The sequence below is a fragment of the Leuciscus leuciscus genome, assembly GCF_965113295.1.
Source record: "Leuciscus leuciscus genome assembly, chromosome: 16".
Lineage (NCBI taxonomy): Eukaryota > Metazoa > Chordata > Actinopteri > Cypriniformes > Leuciscidae > Leuciscus > Leuciscus leuciscus.
Genome location: NC_138740.1, coordinates 23,412,140 through 23,434,549, shown reverse-complemented (window position 1 = coordinate 23,434,549; position 22,410 = coordinate 23,412,140). Strand labels below are relative to the sequence as shown.

General features: G+C 36.6%; 2 protein-coding genes across 2 annotated transcripts in view; one reads left to right on the top strand and one right to left on the bottom strand.

Annotated features, from left to right (window-relative positions):
* myo7ab (myosin VIIAb) overlaps positions 1 to 13,717 on the top strand; it is a 34,925-nt gene extending 21,208 nt beyond the window's left edge. The window contains exons 25-48 of the mRNA XM_082142020.1: positions 61 to 150; positions 860 to 987; positions 1,087 to 1,213; positions 1,361 to 1,480; positions 1,584 to 1,757; positions 2,038 to 2,265; positions 2,357 to 2,527; positions 4,903 to 5,020; positions 6,040 to 6,166; positions 6,253 to 6,422; positions 6,525 to 6,715; positions 7,099 to 7,223; positions 7,462 to 7,619; positions 7,708 to 7,861; positions 8,351 to 8,506; positions 8,584 to 8,689; positions 10,125 to 10,238; positions 10,459 to 10,546; positions 10,634 to 10,740; positions 10,835 to 11,020; positions 11,107 to 11,223; positions 11,370 to 11,453; positions 12,007 to 12,126; positions 12,523 to 13,717. Of these exons, the coding sequence (XP_081998146.1) occupies positions 61 to 150; positions 860 to 987; positions 1,087 to 1,213; positions 1,361 to 1,480; positions 1,584 to 1,757; positions 2,038 to 2,265; positions 2,357 to 2,527; positions 4,903 to 5,020; positions 6,040 to 6,166; positions 6,253 to 6,422; positions 6,525 to 6,715; positions 7,099 to 7,223; positions 7,462 to 7,619; positions 7,708 to 7,861; positions 8,351 to 8,506; positions 8,584 to 8,689; positions 10,125 to 10,238; positions 10,459 to 10,546; positions 10,634 to 10,740; positions 10,835 to 11,020; positions 11,107 to 11,223; positions 11,370 to 11,453; positions 12,007 to 12,126; positions 12,523 to 12,612 (3,249 nt within the window). The 3' untranslated portion in view covers positions 12,613 to 13,717. The remainder of the gene's footprint in view (positions 1 to 60; positions 151 to 859; positions 988 to 1,086; positions 1,214 to 1,360; positions 1,481 to 1,583; positions 1,758 to 2,037; positions 2,266 to 2,356; positions 2,528 to 4,902; positions 5,021 to 6,039; positions 6,167 to 6,252; positions 6,423 to 6,524; positions 6,716 to 7,098; positions 7,224 to 7,461; positions 7,620 to 7,707; positions 7,862 to 8,350; positions 8,507 to 8,583; positions 8,690 to 10,124; positions 10,239 to 10,458; positions 10,547 to 10,633; positions 10,741 to 10,834; positions 11,021 to 11,106; positions 11,224 to 11,369; positions 11,454 to 12,006; positions 12,127 to 12,522) is intronic.
* A 315-nt stretch (positions 13,718 to 14,032) lies between these two features.
* On the bottom strand, positions 14,033 to 22,342 carry gdpd4b (glycerophosphodiester phosphodiesterase domain containing 4b). Its single transcript, XM_082141184.1, has 16 exons — positions 21,756 to 22,342; positions 20,910 to 21,112; positions 20,533 to 20,636; positions 20,206 to 20,299; positions 19,917 to 19,976; positions 19,726 to 19,824; positions 19,541 to 19,634; positions 17,310 to 17,455; positions 16,997 to 17,079; positions 16,770 to 16,920; positions 16,424 to 16,648; positions 16,152 to 16,309; positions 15,456 to 15,603; positions 15,287 to 15,369; positions 15,084 to 15,163; positions 14,033 to 14,992 (listed from the first exon to the last, which is right to left on the bottom strand). Exons 2-16 carry the CDS (start codon positions 21,090 to 21,092, stop codon positions 14,928 to 14,930), a joined length of 1,773 nt encoding a protein of 590 aa, XP_081997310.1. The 5' UTR covers positions 21,093 to 21,112; positions 21,756 to 22,342; the 3' UTR covers positions 14,033 to 14,927.
* Positions 22,343 to 22,410: the final 68 nt, after the last annotated feature.

Sequence of the window (22,410 nt, the reverse complement as noted above, 5' to 3'; positions counted from 1 at the left end):
ATTAAGCCTTGCTGTAATGTTACCGATGTGATGTATGAAAGTTTTCTTCATTGTTCCCAGAGTTCCACTACTGACATCCAGAAAAGGAACAGTGTGCGGCATAAGCTGGTGTCCCTCACATTAAAGAAGAAAACAAAGATCACAGAGGAGGTCTATAGCAAAGAATCCATTACATTTCCTAATAGTTGAAGTAATTTATGTGCCTCTAGTGGCACCAAACGCTAATGTATTATTAAAAAAAAAATGTCTTCAAACACTCCCCCTGTCTGCCAGTCGAATAAATAGTCCTGACCCGTATGGTATTGGTTGAAATGCTGCTGTTTGCCTGATTGGAATCAACTTAATAATGGTTTACTTTATACAGAGTTGTCTCTGCATACATTATCATTTAAAACTCTAGGGTCGGTAAGATTTTTTTATATATATTTGAAAGGTTTTTTTATGCTCTCCAAGCCTACATTTAAAAATAATACCACATATTGTAAAATATTATTACAATTTAAAATATACTTTTTCTATTCTTATATATTTTAAATAGTAATTTATTTCTGTGATGGTAAAGCTGAATTTTCAACATCATTACTCCAGTCTTCAGTGTCACATGATCCTTCGAAAATCATTCTAATATGCTGATTTACTGCTCAAGAAAATGTCATATTATTAACAATGTTGGAAAAAGTTGTGCTTTTTAATATTTTTTGTGGAAACTGTGATTAAAAACAATTCTTTGAAAATTGGTTATGAAATAGAAATCTTTTGTAACATTAAAAATGTATTTACTGTTTTACTGAGTTACTGTTTATCCCTGCTGAATAAAAGTAAACGATAGTGTATTAAAGTGTATTCCTGCCTCTGTTAGGTGACCAGACGGTTTACAGACAGTGATTACAGTCTACAGGGAAACAGCATGCTGGAAGACCGACCCACCTCCAATTTAGAGAAGCTCCACTTTATCATTGGCAATGGCATTTTACGCCCTGCTCTCAGGTCATTACGTGGCAAATGCATTATTGTTGATGTGCTTGTGACTGTTGAACATACATTGTATCTGAATTGTATTGCATCTGGGTTTGTTTCCTCTCTCAGAGATGAGATCTACTGTCAGATCTGTAAACAGCTGAGCCAGAACACATCCAAAAGCAGCCATGCACGTGGCTGGATCCTGCTGTCCCTCTGTGTGGGCTGCTTTGCTCCTTCAGAAAAATTTGTCAAAGTAAAAAAAAACTTTACAACTTTTATTTTTTTATTTTTGCATTCGTCAGCAGGAAATCAGATCTTTTAATTATCCTGATGATCCTGAACCAAAAAAATTCATAACTCTTCATCCCATTTCATGTGTCTTTATCTGTATTTTCTTTAGTATCTGCGGACATTCATTACCAGTGGGCCGCCTGGTTATGCACCTTATTGTGAGGAGAGACTGAGAAGAACGTTTGTGAATAAAACAAGGACTCAGCCTCCTTCTTGGCTTGAGCTGCAGGTATTTTAGGACCCACAAAAGCCATTAGAGACCGCTTTGGGAAAATGAATCGGAAAAAAAATATGAGTAATTTGACTGGATTTCTCTTTCTTTCCTCCTCCAGGCCACTAAATCTAAGAAACCCATCATGTTACCGGTGACCTTTATGGACAGCACCACTAAGACCCTGCTGACTGACTCCGCCACCACAGCTGAAGAGCTCTGCAATGCTCTGTCTGACAAAATCGGCCTGAAGGATCGCTTTGGCTTCTCCTTATACATTGCTCTTTTTGATAAGGTACATTAATGCACACTCAGACTTTTCACAGCCATTACTCCAATCTTCAGTGTCACATGATCCTTCAGAAATGATTCTAATATACTGATATGGCTCTCAAGAAACATTTAGAAAATAGAAAGTTCAAAAGTAACATTTTAAAAGTGTTTACTGTCACTAATTTGATGCATCTTTCCTGATTAAGAAGGGTGCATTCAAAAACCATCAAAAAAACGTACTGACCCCAAACTTGTCCCTGAATGTGTCCTCATATTCTTATTTATTTGGTCATCTTCCTCAGGTTTCATCCTTGGGCAGTGGGAAGGATCATGTGATGGATGCCGTGTCACAGTGTGAGCAGTACGCTAAAGAGCAGGGTGCTCAGGAGCGCAACGCCCCCTGGAGGCTATTCTTCAGGAAGGAAATCTTCACGCCCTGGCACAACCCTGCCGAGGACAGCGTGGCCACTAACCTCATATACCAGCAAATCGTGCGTGGGGTCAAATTCGGAGAGTACCGCTGTGATAGGGTCAGAGCTGTTGTGTGCATATTTCACATTGCCCAATGTAAGTTAAATTACTTGCATTAACCAAGCGTATGCATGTGCACTGTCTTCTTAGGAGGAGGACCTGGCCGAGCTAGCCTCTCAGCAGTACTATGTGGACTATGGGTCAGAGGTTCTACCAGACCGTCTTATGAGTCTTATTCCATCATACATCCCGGACCGCGAAATTACTCCCTCCAAGACAGTGGAGAAATGGTCTCAAATGATCATAGCAACTCTCATAAAGGTATACATAATAGTTTCAACACATACATTTTTTGTTGGGTTAATTGTAATTGTTTTGTACATTATATCATATTTAGTGCTGTCAATCGATTAAAAAATTTACGAATTAATCACACATGTTTCTGTAATTAATCGCAATTATTCACACATGGCTAACTCCTAAGTTTTTTATATATTTTTATATTGTAATAATTTCATATTTAAACACCAAATTAATGTAGAAACAACATAAAGACAGCAGCCTATATTTTAAATATTTGTTTAATGGCGTCTGATGATAATGATTTCATAGTCAATATTAACCATTAATTATAGGCACTCAGCATTACAGTATAATTGAAAGCTATGAATTTTTACATTTATTAGACTTTAAAAAATACAGCAACTTTTAATTTGAGTGAATTTAAAACAATCTTCACATAAACCCATTAAAAATTTCTCATTTACCTGTGCCCTTCAATATATCAAGCCTAATTTTGAAATTGGCCCAGTCTTGCCCTGTCAAAATGCACAAATAATTTAGTTTTTGTTGTTTTTGACCCATGTAACCTTGTAAAGAGTGCTTTGAGATTTTTAGGTAAGTCTAAGCAATGGGATATATACAGAAATTGAATAAAGTTATCAAACACTTTGCAGTCTTCACTGCATAAATTATGAATTAAATATAGATTAATCCTTAAAAAAGCTACAAAAGTTATTCAGTCAAGAGCAGTGAGTGAGTGACTTTCTCTTTTTCTTTTGTTCTTTGATTATCCTTGATGACAGACAGCGGCAGGTTTGTTAGCCTGCTGTCACTTTAAGACCTGACACACATCACACAGATCTGACATGCATCCCATTTTCTCACAACTCGTTACGTTCATTTAAAACTTAATTCAACTCATTTAAGACTGTGCTTGAGAGGATACTCGACAAAACGGGCATTTTGGCATAATTTTGTATGTTTTTGTCCTTTCATGCGTTGTCTGAAGTGGCTTTCTGTGCGCATAATTCGCATGTGTGTCACAGACAGGAGATTCACAGACTCGCGGAGTCGCGCGCCAGTAAAACACGCATTCTCTTTGCTTCTCTTTCCATTCTCTGAATGGTTTAAAAGCATTTGTTTGAATAAGAGCGTGATCATATAATGAAACGCTAGCCAAAGTATGATGGGAAAAAACAGATGCTGCATTAATTGTGTTAAATATTTTAACGTGTTAAAGTCGAAAAAAATTAACCGCATGCATTAACTAATTCATTTTGACAGCAATTATTATATTATATTATGCCGTTTCTACTACTAGCATTTAATCAGTTATCTATTCATATTATAAGTATACAAATAAGTATAATCAAACATACTGTGGCATGATTGAAATAATGAATATAATTGAAAAAATATGATATTTTGAAGTTAGAGTTGATAACAATAAATACTTTTGGTAGTTTTCATGGTTGTAATAGCATACTTAGAATTAGGAATAATATTTTTAAAATTAGCCAAAGAAAAAACAAACTAATCTGGGTTGATAATCTGAATATTTGGTGGTTCTCCGATGTCTATGGTGGTTAAAGCCCTAGTATTTCGTGCTTGACGTGGAAAAATGATAATATATATTATTTTTTCTAAAACACAAAATTAAAAATCCGAACATTATACACAATTGTCACCACTTCCTGAGAATGGTATCACAATTACATGATAGTAAAGTATAGATAACTAAGCACATCTATTATTAAACTTTTCATTATAAGTAAACTTACAGAACTCCACTGTCACAGCACATATCTGCACCTAAGTCTTCATTACTGTGTCAGGCTGTGTCTGACTCACCTCGCGGTGCGTTCTCAAGGTCGGCAGTCTCATTATCTTACAGCAGTACCTTCATTTCCACCCAGCACTAATATATAAAATATAATCTCATTAACTCTCTGATCTGAAGTGTGTGCATGGACGACCTATAGACTGCTGTCTGCCGTAATAGAGTGCAATCACAGGACCCTGAATATTTGAGACATTTCTTTCAACCTCACTTAGTCACTGTCTTGTTATGGATTTGTAGGTTAGGTCAGCACTGTCGTCTGTGTGCTAGCTCGTAGCGGTTGATGGGACTGAGCAGGTTGAGATTTGATTGAAACAATTAATCACGTTTCTTATCTCAAGGGTGAAGGCCGTTTTAATTACCCTTCTGCCTCTCATAGGCTAAAGTGATGGACATGAATGTTTAATAATGCTGGGGATCAATTTTATGGATCGTCCTAGCTGTGTAGTAATGCATGAGTTTGTTACATTTTCTGCTTATAAGCAGGTGACGAGAGCAAAGGTAATCGCCTCTGAGGTAATCGCCGATATTGTGTTGTGCTGAGAGCAAGATATTGACGATTGCATCTCCACAGGGAATCTACACGCAGAAGAAGTTTGATTCACAGAGAGTGAAGGAAGAGGTGGTGGATTTCGCTCGATTTAAGTGGCCTTTGCTTTTTTCACGCTTCTATGAGGCCTTCAAATTTTCAGGTAAGACTTACAGAGAATAGTTCACCCAAAATTAAAACTCAAGTCAGTGAGTTGAATAGATCTGTCAGAATTGCGAACAAATCATTCAGACCAGTTTTGTGAACCGAATCATTGGTTTGAATTAAAAGATCTGACTCAGTTTATTTTACAAATTTAATGTACGTCACTTATCAAAACTTTAAGGAGAACTAGGGCAGATATATTTATATATTTTTGTTAATTATTGTTATTTATAGTTTATATAGTTGTTTTTATAGTTTGGTTTTGTATAATTTACTGGTTATCTATTAAAATTATAATAGTCATCTATTAAAATTATAATTGTTATCTATTAAAATTATAAGTATACATATAAGTTTTTACAAACATGCTAATAACATGATGGAAATAATATGGCATTTTAGGGTCTGTATTAAAAATAAAAATGACTTTTGGTAGTTTGCGAGGCTGTAATAGCATATTTTGGATTGGGAATTATATTTTAACAATTAGCCATTGAAAAAACCCCCACTTATCTGGGTTGGCAATCAGTATATTTAGCGGTTCTCCAATGTCTATGGTGGTAATGGTCCTGGTCCTTTGTGTTTGAGGTGGAAAAATTATAAAAAGTTACACAAAATTAGCCACAAATGGCACCATTTCCTGAGAATGGGTTCACAATTATTTGATTGAAGAGTTTGTATAACAATGCAAAAGTATTATTAACCTGTTCATTTCAAGTCCAGATGTTAAGATGAATTAAAGTTAAGTCTTTTCATCAGTTTTAAATATCAATGTCAATATTACAGACATTTTATATGAGCTCGCTAAAGCTCCAGTCTCCATTCTTTGTAATTGCATGGAAAAAAGTGACTGGTATATTATTCCAAATTTCTTCATTTGTGTTCCATGGAAGAAATTCTTGTTGGGGGAATTATTCTATTACGTTATTCTTTAAATCATATTTTAAATAATCAGTTGGCCATATTGATCTGATAAAGTGTTGTGAAGCTAAACCATTCTTTCTGTTTTTTTCACAGGGCCTAGTCTCCCAAAGAATGATGTTATAGTGGCAGTGAACTGGACTGGAGTCTACTTTGTAGATGAGCAGGAGCAGGTCCTTCTGGACCTTTCTTTCCCAGAGATCACTGCAGTCTCCAGCAGCAGGTGCAGTAGCTTATCAAACCAAACCCACTTCATATGATGTAAGTGTTCTCTATATTGTAATTTTTTGGTCAAACTTGTGGATGCAGAGGTGGAAAGCTTCAAGGACAGAGCTTCACTCTGGCTACCATTAAAGGAGATGAGTACACCTTCACATCCAACAATGCCGAAGACATCCGTGACCTGGTTGTCACCTTTTTAGAGGGCCTGCGTTCCAGGTCAAAGTTTGTGGTGGCCCTGATGGACAGCCATTACCCCGGTGAGCACACATTGACCATAAAGGCAGCAGTTGGGTTTATAACCATTGCATTTGATAAGACGGTCTTGCAAAAAAACATCTTGTTTCTGTTTGTTTTCCCAGCTGGGCAAGACTCTTCGTTCCTGAGATTCTCAAAGGGAGATCTGATTTTTCTGGATGAGCAGAATGGAGAGCAGGTCATGACTTCAGGTTGGGCTCATGGGGTCAATGACAGAACCAAGAAGAGAGGAGACTTCCCTGCAGACAGCGTCTATGTGCTGCCCACTATCTCCAGGCCACAATATGATATTGTGGTCAGTGTTTTTTCATTCAACACATTATTTGGACATTCTCAGAAAAAAAATATTTACATATTTATCTAAACACCACTCCCAGTAGCATGGGTGGCATCACTAACAGTCTACCATTGCTCAGATATTTTTAATTTCTTTTTACACCTAAGCAAATAATGAAAAAGACCTTCGCCATAAGTATATCGGGTACATATTACTACCCTAAGGTGCTAACATGCTCCTTTTTGGAGTAGATAAGGTACAAAGTTGTCCCTTTAAGTTTTTGTTTTTTTCTGGTGGTGTATTATAATTACCTTGGAAAACCAATAAGCCACATATTTAAACTAAAGAAGGACTTGCGATATTGAATAGCCACTGGACCATCTCATTTCTGTTTCTTACAGACATTGATTACCATGTCACCAGACCAGCGTAAGGACTCCATTAAGCTGTCTGATCAGAATCTGTTGGAAAGTGGAGAGAAGGTTCAGCCGCACACTCTAGAGGAATTCTCCTATGATCACTTCAGGTGCTTGAACGCTCTTTTGTCTGAAAGGAAAAGGACTGTTTTAAAGTTGGGAAAAGGAATTATAGTGCAAACAAAAAGGTTTATTAATTAAACTCACAGCATGCTTTAAATGCTCAATATCTTTTAAATATTAGCTGTATTGACTCACCACACCTATGATTGTATTTCATCATTTTGCACACAAATTTTTTGTTTAATTCTGGATTTATTACCTTTCTGGGTCCTGTCCATCCTCTAGACCCCCTTCAAAGAGCACACTGAGTCGTGTGATCATCAATAAAGGCAGAGGGAAGGATAAAATGTGGTGTTGCACCAGAGAACCGCTCAAACAGCCTTTGCTGAAAAAAGTCCTCAACCATGAAGAGCTGTCCCAGGATGCCTGCCAGGCTTTCATTTATATCCTTTACAGTTAATAGTATTACCTTTATAACATTTTGAATGTCTAACTGCAGTTCCCTCATTTTGACCCTTGACTCTGTCGTACCTATCATGAAGTACATGGGCGACTACCCCTCGAAGAGAAGCCGTTCGGTCAATGAGCTCACTGATCAGATCTTTGAGGGCGCTTTGAAGGCTGAACCTCTGAAGGACGAGATCTTCTGTCAGATCATCAAGCAACTGACCGAGAATCACGTTAAGTAGGTTTTTACCAGCTAAAGCTGTGTATATTCAATGGATCTCATTCACGCAATTGGGTTTTATTCCTTATGTGCCAAAGAAAAAGCCAAATTAGGATAATACACAGCTGAAACTCTCCATAAAAGGGATTTAGCATATTATTATTATTATTATTATTGTAACTATTATTATTATACACTTCCCGGCCAAAAAAAAGCTGATGTTTGGATTTAAATTGGCAAATGCTTAACACATCCCGTGTTTCTAAGCTGACTTTTGCATATGTGTGATTTTATTTTAAATATTATTTTAAATATACTTGCAAATGTACTGATAAATTGACTGCATGAAAATTGCTCACAGGTTACACACAGTTAGTGAATGAGACCCATTACTGTGAAAACAGTTAATGTGGCTGATAAATCTGTAACAGTCTGTCCCCTAGTGGTTAGTCTGTAAATGACCAGAGCTGCTTTATGTTGTCAGCATTACTTGTTCTGTGTGTTCAGATACAGTGAGGAGAAGGGCTGGGAGCTGCTCTGGCTCTGCACTGGGCTTTTCCCTCCCAGTAACATGCTGCTTCCTCATGTCCAAAAGTTCCTGCAGTCCAAGAAACATCATCCAGTCGCACCAGACTGCATGCAGAGACTGCAGAAAGCCTTGCGGTAACTAACAGCCAATACAAACACGCATCTCGAATGTTGCATAGATTCCCTTCCAACATTTTTCTCTTCATGGACAGAAATGGATCCAGAAAGTATCCTCCTCACCTTGTAGAAGTGGAAGCCATTCAGCACAAAACTACCCAGATCTTTCACAAAGTGTACTTCCCTGATGACACTGATGAGGTGAGTTTTTATGTTAACTCTAGGTGTGTCTGTTACCTGTACCGTACGTTGTTTCCAATCTCCTGTGGTGGTAATATTCTCTTTCTCTCTCATGCCCGGCTGTTTATTTATGCATGAGGAAACGGAGAGAACGCCCCGTTGTGCTCTGACCTCATTTGAATCCTCCATGCTCAGAGTTATGTGGAGCTGCTGGAGAAAACGGCATAAGATAGTTGAAGTGTGAATAGACTCAGAGACTCACATCTTTTTTGGATTAAATATAGTTGTAATATTATGGCCTGTACTGTTGTACTGTTTTATATAAGAAAATATAAATAGACACTGTAGACATGGAATGTAATTCACAATACAATATAACAAACACCAAATACACAGTTTAGCTACGTATATACACTCACCTAAAGGATTATTAGGAACACCTGTTCAATTTCTCATTAATGCAATTATCTAATCAACCAATCACATGGCAGTTGCGTCAATGCATTTAGGGGTGTGGTCCTGGTCAAGACAATCTCCTGAACTCCAAACTGAATGTCAGAATGGGAAAGAAAGGATGGGCTACAACAGCAGAAGACCCCACCGGGTACCACTCATCTCCACTACAAATAGGAAAAAGAGGCTACAATTTGCACAAGCTCACCAAAATTGGACAGTTGAAGACTGGAAAAATGTTGCCTGGTCTGATGAGTCTCGATTTCTGTTGAGACATTCAGATGGTAGAGTCAGAATTTGGCGTAAACAGAATGAGAACATGGATCCATCATGCCTTGTTACCACTGTGCAGGCTGGTGGTGGTGGTGTAATGGTGTGGGGGATGTTTTCTTGGCACACTTTAGGCCCCTTAGTGCCAATTGGGCATCGTTTAAATGCCACGGCCTACCTGAGCATTGTTTCTGACCATGTCCATCCCTTTATGACCACCATGTACCCATCCTCTGATGGCTACATCCAGCAGGATAATGCACCATGTCACAAAGCTCGAATCATTTCAAATTGGTTTCTTGAACATGACAATGAGTTCACTGTACTAAAATGGCCCCCACAGTCACCAGATCTCAACCCAATAGAGCATCTTTGGGATGTGGTGGAACGGGAGCTTCGCCTGGATGTGCATCCCACAAATCTCCATCAACTGCAAGATGCTATCCTATCAATATGGGCCAACATTTCTAAAGAATGCTTTCAGCACCTTGTTGAATCAATGCCACGTAGAATTAAGGCAGTTCTGAAGGCGAAAGGGGGTCAAACACAGTATTAGTATGGTGTTCCTAATAATCCTTTAGGTGAGTGTATGAATCAATGAGGATGGATGGATGGATGTGCAATAGAAGCATTTACACAAGTGGTCTCAGGCTTTTGGCCCTCAAAATGAATTCCCCCCATAACCCATTGACTGAAACAGTCTCTTTTATTTTCTACTATCCTTTTTTCAAAGGTCTTTGAGGTTGAATCAAGCACAAAAGCCAAAGATTTCTGTCTGAACATCTCTGGCAGAATGATGCTCCAATCCTCTGAGGGCTTCAGCTTGTTTGTCAAAATTTCTGACAAGGTGAGGTTACAAAGGTGTCGAATGTCTGTTCAGATGAAATACTATAGGTTATGACACACTAAAGAACTCTTTTTAAGTTTAACTACATTTTTAAACAGATTTTTACGTCACAGCTTTTTACTCTCAAAACACATGCCCTGTATTTAATAGCAGTTATTCATCAGTTCAAGTGTATTATTAATGTAGGATGTCTTATCAGTTCTGGCTTAAAACGTTTCAGGTGATCAGTGTGCCAGAAGGAGATTTCTTCTTCGACTTTGTTCGACATCTGACAGACTGGATTAAAAAAGCCAGAGCTGTGAAAGATGGTGATTTATGTTTCTTGTTCATAAAAATGATCAATATTTTGAGTGTAAAAACCATGAGAGGTGTTAATACTTCTGTTCGTTCTGTAGGCACAGTGCCTTCACTGACCTATCAAGTGTTTTACATGAAGAAACTGTGGACCAACACCATTCCAGGCAAAGATCCCATGGCTGACTCCATTTTCCATTACTTCCAGGTGGAAATCTCTCTCTCTCTGTACTCAATCTGTGCATACAGGCTCACTTTCAAACACGTATCACACTCTTGCTTCTTCATAAACTCTTCTTCAGGAGCTCCCAAAGTACCTGCGTGGCTACCACAAGTGCTGTCTTGAAGAGGCTTTCCAGCTGGCTGCGCTGATTTACAGGGTGAGGTTTGAGGAGGACAAATCACAGTTCCTCAACTTCACCAAGATGCTGAAGGAGCTCGTTCCTCAGGACCTGATCCGTCAGCTCTCACCCGACGACTGGAAACGAGTGAGTGAGCAACGCTAGTCCTACTTCAAACGTTCATTTATGACAAGTCAATGCTGTGAATGTGCATGTCTTTGTTTCTTCTGCAGCCTGTCGTCACATACTTCAATACCCATGCAGGGAAATCTCGAGAGGAAGCAAAACTGATGTTTCTAGAAATCATTTATAAGTGGGCAACTTTTGGATCTGCCTTTTTTGAAGTCAAGGCAAGTTTGTCACAATATGATGCAAAGTTGATTTACCTAAATGTCGGGCAAACAAAATTATATTTTCCTCAATTATAGTATTTGATTAGTTATTTTTTGTAAAATAAACTACATCTGGCTTGATGATGTTTGATATTCGTCCACAGCAATCCTCAGATACAAATTTCCCAGAAGTCCTTTTGATAGCGATCAACAAACTTGGTGTTACTCTCATTGACCCGAAAAATAAGGTAGGTTTACACACTGCCCAGAATAATGTAAGGTAAATAAGCGGTATCTATAATATATTGTCATTTTAGCCTAAAGTGCAAACTTTACTACATACTCTACTTTTCAAGTTTGGGGTCAGTAAAAATGTTTTATGTTTTTGAAATGTCTTATGGTTTATTTGATTAAAAAGACAGCAATATTGTGAAATGTTACATTTCTTATTATTATCAGTGTTGAAAACAGTTCTGAAAAAAATTCTGATAGATTTTTTCAGGATTGTTTGACTGTCACTTTAAAACAATATAATGAGTCTTAATTGTGTATTAATGTGTATTAATTGCTTTAAAAAAATGTTTTACTGACCCCAAACTTTGGAATGGTTATTTTATGGAATTTAGTGTATTTTATTTGAGCATTTTGCTCATTTAAATATTGATGTTAAACTTACATTGCTGTGACATAAAGCCAACTGCCATTTTTTCCTCATTTGCGTCAGCAACAAAACTTTTATTATATACTTTTGTAAAAACCCTTTGGATATTGTTTGAATGGCATTTACTCATTTGTCTGCAGGACATTTTGGGCACACATCCCTTCACCAAAATCTCTAACTGGAGTAGTGGACATACCTATTTCCACATTACCATTGGTAACCTGGTTAGAGGCAGCAAACTGCTGTGTGAGACATCACTGGTGAGTCAGTCATCCCTTACTTCAGTGCTTCCCAACCCTGTTCCTGGAGGCACACCAACAGTACACATTTCAAACTCTTCCTATCAAACACAACTGATTCAACTCATCTGATGATCAATCCTTTTCAGTCCTTGGAATATCTACTAATACGCTGATAAGGGAGACATCCAAAATGTGCACTGTTGGTGTGCCTCCAGGAACAGGGTTGGGAATCACTGCCTTGCATATAATACTGTGGTGGTACATTGATACAGTGATGGTATCAGATGGTAATACCATGGTACTTTAGTGACACAAATGCTCCAGCTATTCCATTATATTAGATTTATAATCATACTTTTCTGTGTGGTTAAATAATACAGTATTTTATCGTCCGACTATCCTCACTATTCACAGGGATATAAGATGGATGACCTCCTCACCTCTTACATCAGTCAGATGTTGACTACCATGACCAAGCAGCGCAGTTCACGTGGAAACCAGTAACACGAAAGGCTTGGAATAGGCCGTTTACAGACTTCTCACTATTTCTTAGATCCATAATTTTGATACATGAGAATAAACTGAATCTGATTTTAGTGTTGTTACTTTTTCATACTGGAGCCTTAATTGTAAATTGCGAGTTTAATTTATTTTATAGCATTTCTCTGTATTTTAATGTCAATGAAGGACATGTTTCATTGACAGTCAACAAACTTGTTGCCTTTAAGTTGTAGGCCCTCATATGGTTTTTACTCTGACACCAAATTAAAAGTCAGTTAAGTCAGATCAAGTTCCTGATTTCAATTATTCAATTTGTGGATGATTTGCACATCTCATTTTGCCAATTAAATGCATTATAAAGATTTAGAAATGTTGCCGTATTTGGGTTTGCTTCTTAGCTTAAGACTTCAACACTTGGTTCTCATCCTAGTCATTTTAAAGCACTTTTATTGGTACATAAATGTCATTTTACTAAATCAATGACAACAACATTTAATTCAGTCTAAAAAGATCCTCTCATTACTTTTTCTGAATAGTATTTCTCTTCCTTTGTAAATCTTTGACCAGGTATTGTAGAGATATGTATTAAAATGTATTTTATAAATTAAATGATCAGTATATATATATATGGCCATAATCATTATAATTTCTGCACAATATATTTAGGATAAATGGTTGAATCTTTAAACATAGTTTAATTTATTTATTCTTTTTTATATATATGCATTAATTGGTAACACTTTACAATAAGTTTTCATTAGTTAACATTAGTTAATTACATTAGTTAACATGAACTAAGAATGAACAATACTTTTACAGCATTTATTATTCTTAGTTAATGTTGATGCCATTTACTAATACATTAAAGTCAAATGTATGCGTTAACATTAGTAAATGAATTGTGAACTGAACAATAAACAAGTGTATTTTTATTAACTAACGTTAGCAAAGATTAATAAATACTTTAACTAATGTACTGCTCCTTGTTAGTTCATGTTCGTTAATATATTAACTTATGTTAACAAACGAGACCATATTGTAAAGCGTTACATTCATTTGTAGTTTGTAATTGGTCATAGTAATTTTATTATGTTGGAAGCTGCTGTTTATAAATAAAACAACATATAGATTGCTTGGCTATTTTAATGAGGTTCATGTCATTTGTTATTCTCATTGATCAATGATTTATGATCATATGATCAGTCATTTGACAATTAGATCCCTTGAATGCAACATGTGAAACCCTATATTTAGTTTTAAAGTAGGTCTGTTCACTAAACACTAAATAATAATTATTAAATGTATTAATAAATAATAATAGTAAATGTCTTATTTATATACTGGTATTATAGTATTTATTAATATTTTGAATCAGCTTTTATTTTTTTATTTTCCATTTTGATTTTAGTTTTAGTCATTGTTATTACTATTGTTTGTTTTTATTGTGCTTGAATTTATTTTTATTTCAGTTTTGGTTTGAGTCATTTTAGTGCTTCAGCTTAAATATATGTTATTGCAGTTAGTTGCCAAGGAACATTTAATTTATTAATTTTTTTCAGCTTTATTTCATTTAGCAAAAACTATTTTTATAGTTTTTTAGCTAACAATAACAACACTATTTGTAGTTTGTGTAAGATTTTGTAGATTCTTGCAAAACTCAATGTACAACAATATACTCTTGCCAGAATTGAATCAGACTTCAAATAAAAAAAATAACAAGATTGTAACAGTTTTCACATTTGAGTAAAAAGTATGCGATTTAATGAGAAAAAAATCAAAGAGCAAATATCAGTTTAAAACCTGAAAAACTAGATTACGGGCATCATGATTTCACACAGACACGGATCATATTGCAATAACCAAAGAATCTTTACACTGAATTATATTTTGTGGCTTAATGTTGATTTTGAATCCTACATTAAATTAGAACAAGACAAAAAGGACAAAACATTAGCACAACAATTATTTATGACTTCAGATTCTTACACAATTAGGGTCCTCTCTGGGAGTAATGTTTCATCCAAAACCATGAAATTGATTTTAAATACCACTTAAGATGAAACATAAAACAAATGGATCATGAAATGCAATAACTGAGGTGTAAGATTAGTCACTAGCATTTGTTAACTCTATGTATCCCATCATATCAGCTCACGTGTCTGTCATAAGACATTTTGTGACAATTAGAATTTATAAAATTGTAAGGGTGATTTCAATGTACCACTTAAACTGTGGTTTAAACTGGCTTAACTGAACATCAGTTAGTTGTTTGTTAATATAAGGGGTTAAATATGAACCAACAGTTTTAATCAGGCTCTTCAGAGAGATGGTACCTGCTTCTCAGAGCTGCTCATGTCGGATAAAGACCACACATCATTCACCTCTGTTCATGGGAACATGAAACATGATCAGCTTCAGATTATTCTTCATTTATTTGCCTTAATAAGTGGTTTACAATATTAAATGCCTCTTACCTGTCCTGAACTGTCTGTAGGACCCATGTTCGAGTAATAAACTGCTGTCCACACTGCGAGCCAACCCACGCTCCCTCCACCTGGAATACATCATGATTGACAGCCTACAGATTGCCTTTTGTATGGAGTACAGATTGATTTCGGATTGAAGCTAAATGTTCACAGTCAAAGTGAAATGATGTAAATTCTGTGCTCACACTCACCAATGAAACACAAAAATAATCACAACGAGAAGAAGGGAAGTGATGTCAGTAAGAGTCCACATAAGCATGTACTCATCTGGTGTCTGAGAGAGAGAGGAAAACCACAGGAAAAAACTCCTGAATGAGAAGATGAACAAATCCCTGACAACTGTATATGTGTGTCATTTACCATGAGAAAGAGCGGTCGCTGCAGGTTCTTGAGGATGTGAACAGCATTCGTGGCGACGGAATGAGCCCCTGCACACCAGGCTAGAGAATACAGCCACGGCTCGCTGATCACGTACAGGTTGGTGCTGATGTTGGCAGCAGCGTATTTTCTGTTATTGATGAAAGGTCACACAACAATGCATGACATTTATGTGTGACATATTTTATATGGTGTATATTTTGGGGTCTCGTATGCTCACCAAGTAACAGTAAAAACAGAAATATTGTGAAATATTATTCCAATTTAAAATAACTCTTTTCTATTTTAATATATTTTAAAATGTAATTTATTCCTGTGATGGCAAAGCTACATTTTTGGCAATTACTCAAGTTTTCAGTTTCACTTGATCCTTGAGAAATCCTTCTAATGTGCTGATTTGGTGCTCAGGAAATAATTATTCGATTCTTTGATGATTAAAATGTTCAAAATATATATTTTTTTAAATAGAAATCTTTTGGCTCATTATAAATCTCTTTACTCTCACTTGATCAAAGATAGATTAGATAGATAGATAGATAGATAGATAGATAGATAGATAGATAGATAGATAGATAGCTAGATAGATAGATAGATAGATAGATAGATAGATAGATAGATAGAAGTGTGGAATAGATTTTATATCTATAGTGTGCATCTTTTTTAGCTTATCTCTTGAACCTGATTTCTTTCTCTGACATGGAGCTGTAATGGATGTTGAGTCTGGCTATGTGTCTGAGCTGAAGTTCCTCCGCTGGTGCTTGTTCGCCTGTTGTCTGTTGTAAATCAGGGTCGATTTCTTGTACAAACTCCCTGAACTCTGGAGGCAGCCACAGTACCTAGGTAAAAATGCAATAAACATATATAATCTACTATCTATAATAATATAATCTACAATCTACACAAAAGTCACCTTTTAAACTTTCCCAAAATTTAACAATGTAATGGCACACCTGACTGGAATGAATGGATGACTCGTTCTGGATGACGTCCAGGGTGCGCGATATCCAGGCATCTCTATATGGGTGACCCCTGGGTGGCCGGTACAGATCAAAGATCACTAGTTTCCCATATTGAGCAGCCAAATCCAGAAAGGCCCTCAGTGTGCACACAGACTGATTCTGAGCCTGCAAGCGCTCATCTGCGCTCAAAGATGAGGCTGTTCCAAAGGGGTCTTGCTGAATGGGAAACAACAACACTCTTTGATTAATGTTTAAAGGTGGTTTTAAGCAACAAAAATTGTATCTAGATAACAACTCATTCTTTTTTCAAGAGTAAAAAAGCTTCCCGCAGCCTAACAGAGAAGAACCAGGATCCAGCGTTGAGACTCTGCAGCTCTTTCCACGTAAACATGGCAGGTGAGGTGTGTGTCCAGTTAGCAAACACGTCTTTTACATTAGTTGTCCTGCGTAGGTTCTTATCGTGCATGAGGAAAGGAACTCCATCATAACTGCAGCAAGAGACAAAACAATGTTATTGAGGACTTTTTTCCATTTTAAATAGCACAGGCTTTCTATGGAGCTGACCTGATAGTGACATCGCTCTCCAGACCATCAGCTCCAGCTGCCAATGCCTTCTCAAAAGACATGTAGGTGTTTTCAGGGGCAAGCTGAGAAAAGATACCACAGAGGCATTGCTTTTTTTCTTCAGTCTGAACATGGTACACTGCATGTCTGCTACATCCTGTACTACAACAGTCTTGATATAATAATGGTTTTGGAAATACTGAACTAATAAATCACATCATCACATATCACGTTAAACTTGGAAAGAAAAAACTTTAATATTCAAATGTAAGTGCTTGAACCTGAAAAGCCTAAGAAGAAGAATGAAGTGTACCATTGGTGCTCCCCTGTGTCCAATTAAAGCAGGAGCTGATCCCAGACTGCTCCTCTCTTTAATGCAGGGCGAGTGCATGCCCAGAGGAACCAGGTAAAGAGACACTAGAACAGTTATATACAGCACCATCATGGCCATCCGTCTCACTTAAACAGACAAAGGCACATGTGAATTCATAAGCTCTGACATAAGCTGCATCAGAGTGGTGCTATTTTTTAAAGTATGTCTTTCCTTTTTACAAGATATTTTGAAAATCTATAATGATCTATAATGTACAGTCACATATATAAAAAATTGGTCTGTGCAATGAATACATTTACCACACGTGTGATACAGGTTGGCATGTGTGTGAGACAGATACGCTTTATTGTGTGAAGTGAGCATTTGTTGTGTGCTTGTTTGTGTGTTAGATTAATCTATGGCTGCACAATTAAAGGGATAGTTCATCCAAAAATGAAAATTGTCATCATTTACACACCCTCATGTTGTTCCAAACCTGTATGAGTTCCTTTTTTCTATTGAACACTGTTACGTTTCCTCTTCAGTCTAGGGGATTTAAAGAAAGACGTAACAATAATAAAGAAATAAAGAAATAAACGTGAGAAGTCTCCTGTTCTTCTATCCCAGCTCTAACTGTCTTTCACATTATGTCCAAAAAAAAAAATTTACACAACACCCTTTAATTCACACCTGGTCACAAAAAGGAAGCTAAAAGATTTTACTTAAATAGTTATTTTCTTTATTAAAGGTTTAACCAATATAGTTAAAGATCAGATAGGAAAACAAATTAGAATAGAAACCAAATCGTCAGGACAGGGCCAGGCCAAAATAACAAACAAAACAGGGGCTTACTAAAGTTTAAACCAAGTTAAATTCCCTAAACAAAAATAAATCAAAATTAAAGACAATTATCTTACCTCTCTCCCTGACTAACCAAAAATAAACAGGAGAAAAGTTAAGGAGTGGATACTCCAAACAAATTGGCACCCAACTCCCTACACGGTTGTGTATTACTGATGTTAATTAGCAGGAGCTTGGCAGTGTGTATAAAACAGCAAAGAAACCTGGTTCAGGAGGAATCCCTCTTCAGCTATCACAGACGTTGTTGGTGTTAACTGTAGTTGACAAATAAATATTTGTGAATTCTATTGTCTGAGTACAAAGACAATTTAAACTATGTGAGTTTAAATTGTCATTGTACTCAGACAACACTCAGACAATAGAATTCACAAATATTTCTTTGTCAACTACAGTTAACACCAACAACATCTGTGATAGCTGAAGAGGGATTCCTCCTGAACCCGGTTTCTTTGCTGTTTTATACACACTGCCAAGCTCCTGCTAATTAACATCAGCTGCTGATGGTTTGGAGTACTGCATGGGAGAGAGAGAGAGAGAGAGAGAGAAACACGGAAGGAGGGGAGAAAACATCACCAGAACAACATACACAGTAAATACTACGTCATAGGACGTAACAAACACAAAATAATATATTTCAAAGAATATTGGTAATCAAACAGTTGGCGATAGCCATTGACTTCCATAGTAGGAAAAAAATACTATGGAAGTCAATGGAGCTCCTCAACTGTTTGGTTACCAACATTCTTTGAAATATCTTCTTTTGTGTTCAGCAGAAGAAAGAAACTCATAGGTTTGGAACAACATGAGGGTGAGTAAGTAATGACAACATTTACATTTTTGAGTGAACTATCCCTTTAACCCGAAATTCACTCTGAGATCAGAGAGGGTCAATTGGTTTGCAGTAAATGCTGCTCAAGCGCTGTGAATTTGAGTCACTTGTTTATGTGCATTTAACAAGCAACAGATTATTTTATTTTTTTATGATAAATTAATACTTATAATAAAACTTTAGACCTTTCTAATGATTTATAGGAAAATGAAGCAGTATTTTCAAGTGCTCAATCAAGGATGTTGTTTGGAGACTGATTAGTGATTGGGCTTTATAAACAAAATTGAGCAAGACACCTCTTAAGCAAGAGGTGTTACGTTTCTGCAGTCTGCCATTTTTGGCAAAAAAAAAAAATGATTTGTGTGAAAAGGTTTGGATTTTGTGTGCCCTCTATGGAACATTAATGTTTTTTGTCAGTCGCATGCCTGTTTAAGAGATGAACTGCACTACTTGTGGTTGTTTTCAGAGATGGTCACAGACCTTTTTATACTTGTGTTATATTGTGTGGCCCTGTGCATAATATATTTAAACTCATTCTTACCTCTCATATTGACCCGGAAGACATGAAAGCCTACCGGCCAAGATAATAAAGTCATTAAAACCACACCACCTATGTGTAGATATGGGGCAGTTACCTGGCAAATGGGAATTGGGAACTTTAATTAAAAAAGTCACAGTGAATTTACTCCAATATCAATATTATATAGTAGTAGATAATAAACCTGCCTGAAAAGATAAAAGCACAGTCTTCCACTCCTTGCTCCATAAATCTGTGAGAACAGATGAGGCCACAATGGAGAGAATCAAAGTCACTGAGATCCCAATCTATCACAAGAGATTTCATCAGTCACAAGTGTGAACCATAAAGTCTCTTTATGTAAAGACTTTCAGTAGTTACATAGTTGAGATGAAGTTACCTTGTGACACCAATGTAAATATAACCTCTGGCCTTCTGAGAGAAGACAAACTGCCAACAGCTGTGAATATTAACATATTTCTTACCAGCAAATTATCATATGGACCTTTTAGTAACTTGTTATGGTGACTTAAAGCTTAAAAAGCAAACCACATTGACAATAATACGATAAGTACATTTAATATGTCACGTCTATAAAAATCTATAATAGTGATTTCATAACTGTGGGGTTTTGTATAGAAATTAGGTCAAAACTGTATAATGAGAGTGAATATTCTTAAAGCACATACCAGCACAACAGCAACATAAGTGAACAGAAAAATAGCAAGAATCAACAACACAATAGACCATGGAAACCAGAAGCCCAGATTTCCAAAATTAAACCTGGAGACAAAGCGAGAGAAATATTACTTTAGTGTATCTCTCAGTTAAATTACCCAAGTTGAGAGGTCTTTAATAAATTACACGTTCAGCTCAAATTATTTATTTTCTGTCTAATTAACTATTAAAGGACTGTTCCACGTTATAAACAACTTTGTTTAAAGAAAATGAACAGTAATGTGCTACCAAAAGAAGTCAATGAATCATTTAAAATATATATTTTATGTGACACAAACCAGTCAAAGTCATTGTAGTCATTCCGTGCTTCACTCCAAAAGTACAGGAACACCAGACAGAGACAAAAGGTCAGAACGATCAGAGCAAAACTGCAACACTCCCGCTGCAAAACAGTTTTTAAGCCATTACATGACACATAAATCTAGCTAACTATCATTGCATTTTAAACCTGACCAACATATTACAATAATAATCACAAAAGGACACAAAACTTAAAAGTAGGCAATTTTTGTGAGAAAAAAGGCCAGTGTATATTGAGCCTACTCATTCTGTAAAGGTTCTTATTTGCTTTGATCAGGTGAACTTGTACAAGTAAAGTTAACAGCTTCATTTGTAATGATCTGAGCATGTGCATTGTGAGTTAGAATGAGAGCACCTTAGAGCAGCAGCAGTGTCCAGGCTGAGCATGTGTGCGCTGGGAACGTCTCCACTGGCAGCCGTAGAGTCCAGCAAGACAGGAGACAAAGAGCTGGTGCTCATAACGCTGAAGCAACCTCTGGCGTGCCACTTTCAGCTTTCCCAACTTCAGTTGGGTTACCTCGGCCGGTGCAGTGCCCATAAGCAAGACAAATGAGGGTTCTGTCGATGTATAAACATATGATTATGTTCACCCCTAAATAATTTCGCAAAATGTAAAAGAAGTTGAGATTATGTAATGAATAACCAATGTGCTATATTATATATAATGCAACTGTGTAATATTGTCTTTTGCTTCTGCTATAGCCTATTTTATGCCAGTGTAGTTTCCATTTGCACAATTGTAAAAACGTAATTAATTAGACAATATGCAAGGCTGATTATACAACATGGTCCCCTCATCCTGTACAAAAACCTAATAATGATGGAATTTCTCCAAATGTAACAGGGTAAATTACTCACAAAAACTACTTTATCATTCTTCAGCCTAATAAGTAGCCCCGCCCAAACGTATGCATTCGTTGAATTTGGATGAGAGTTGCCTCCGTTTTTTCAATTTCCATTGACATTTGTGGGGTAAAAAAAAGTATCCATAAAGGTAATTGTGAATTCATAAAGACCATTCTACATCCCACATCTATTCATAAACTTTGATTCCACGGAGATATAAAAAAAAAAAAACCCAGACATTAGCCAACAAACTTGTTTACACTTTACAGAATCGCTGTCATCTTCACAGTATGGTATTCGTATCGAATTTTTGTTATTATGAGAATAGGTAACGATAAACAGCCCAATTTCTCACCGAATATCAGAACCCGGTCGCCGTCACATCAGAACCAAAAAAAAAAACTACGCCGGGATCTCTGTCCGTGTCCGCTTTACTCCCGTGAAAGGAAATACCTCCCGTAGCTTCTTGACTGGCCGTCGAAGAGTGTGGCGCTGCTTGGATAATGAGAGCGTGAAAAAATACCCAGTTCTAGAATCACTGCGTTTGTGTTTCAGAACGGTACTATTGTGCGTCAGTGTCTGTTAAATGTTACTGTGAATTTGCATAACAAGAGGGGCGCTTTGTAGGCTACTTGCGAGGCGTAGCCTACTTTTTTGTGTGGTAGTCTTGGCGATCTCTTAAAATTTTCTATAAACTGATAAATATATGAATAATAAATTGAGCGAAAGTGTTAATATGTTGGCCTTTCATAAGTAAATAGGATGCAGCATAAGTATTTCATTAAAAGAAAACAATTTCACGAAGCCTTAAACAAAAATTGAAGCTCTATTGAATAACAAACAGCAATTATACGCATCTTAAAAGACACAATGCTACAGGCTACTTGAAGAAAATAAGCTGAAGGGGCTGGGAGTATTAACTTCTGAGGTCAGTTTAGTTCACTGTCGTTGGCAAGAACTCTTGTCCATCCTGTAGGCAGTTATCCAAGGTAGCCTACTATCTCTTCACA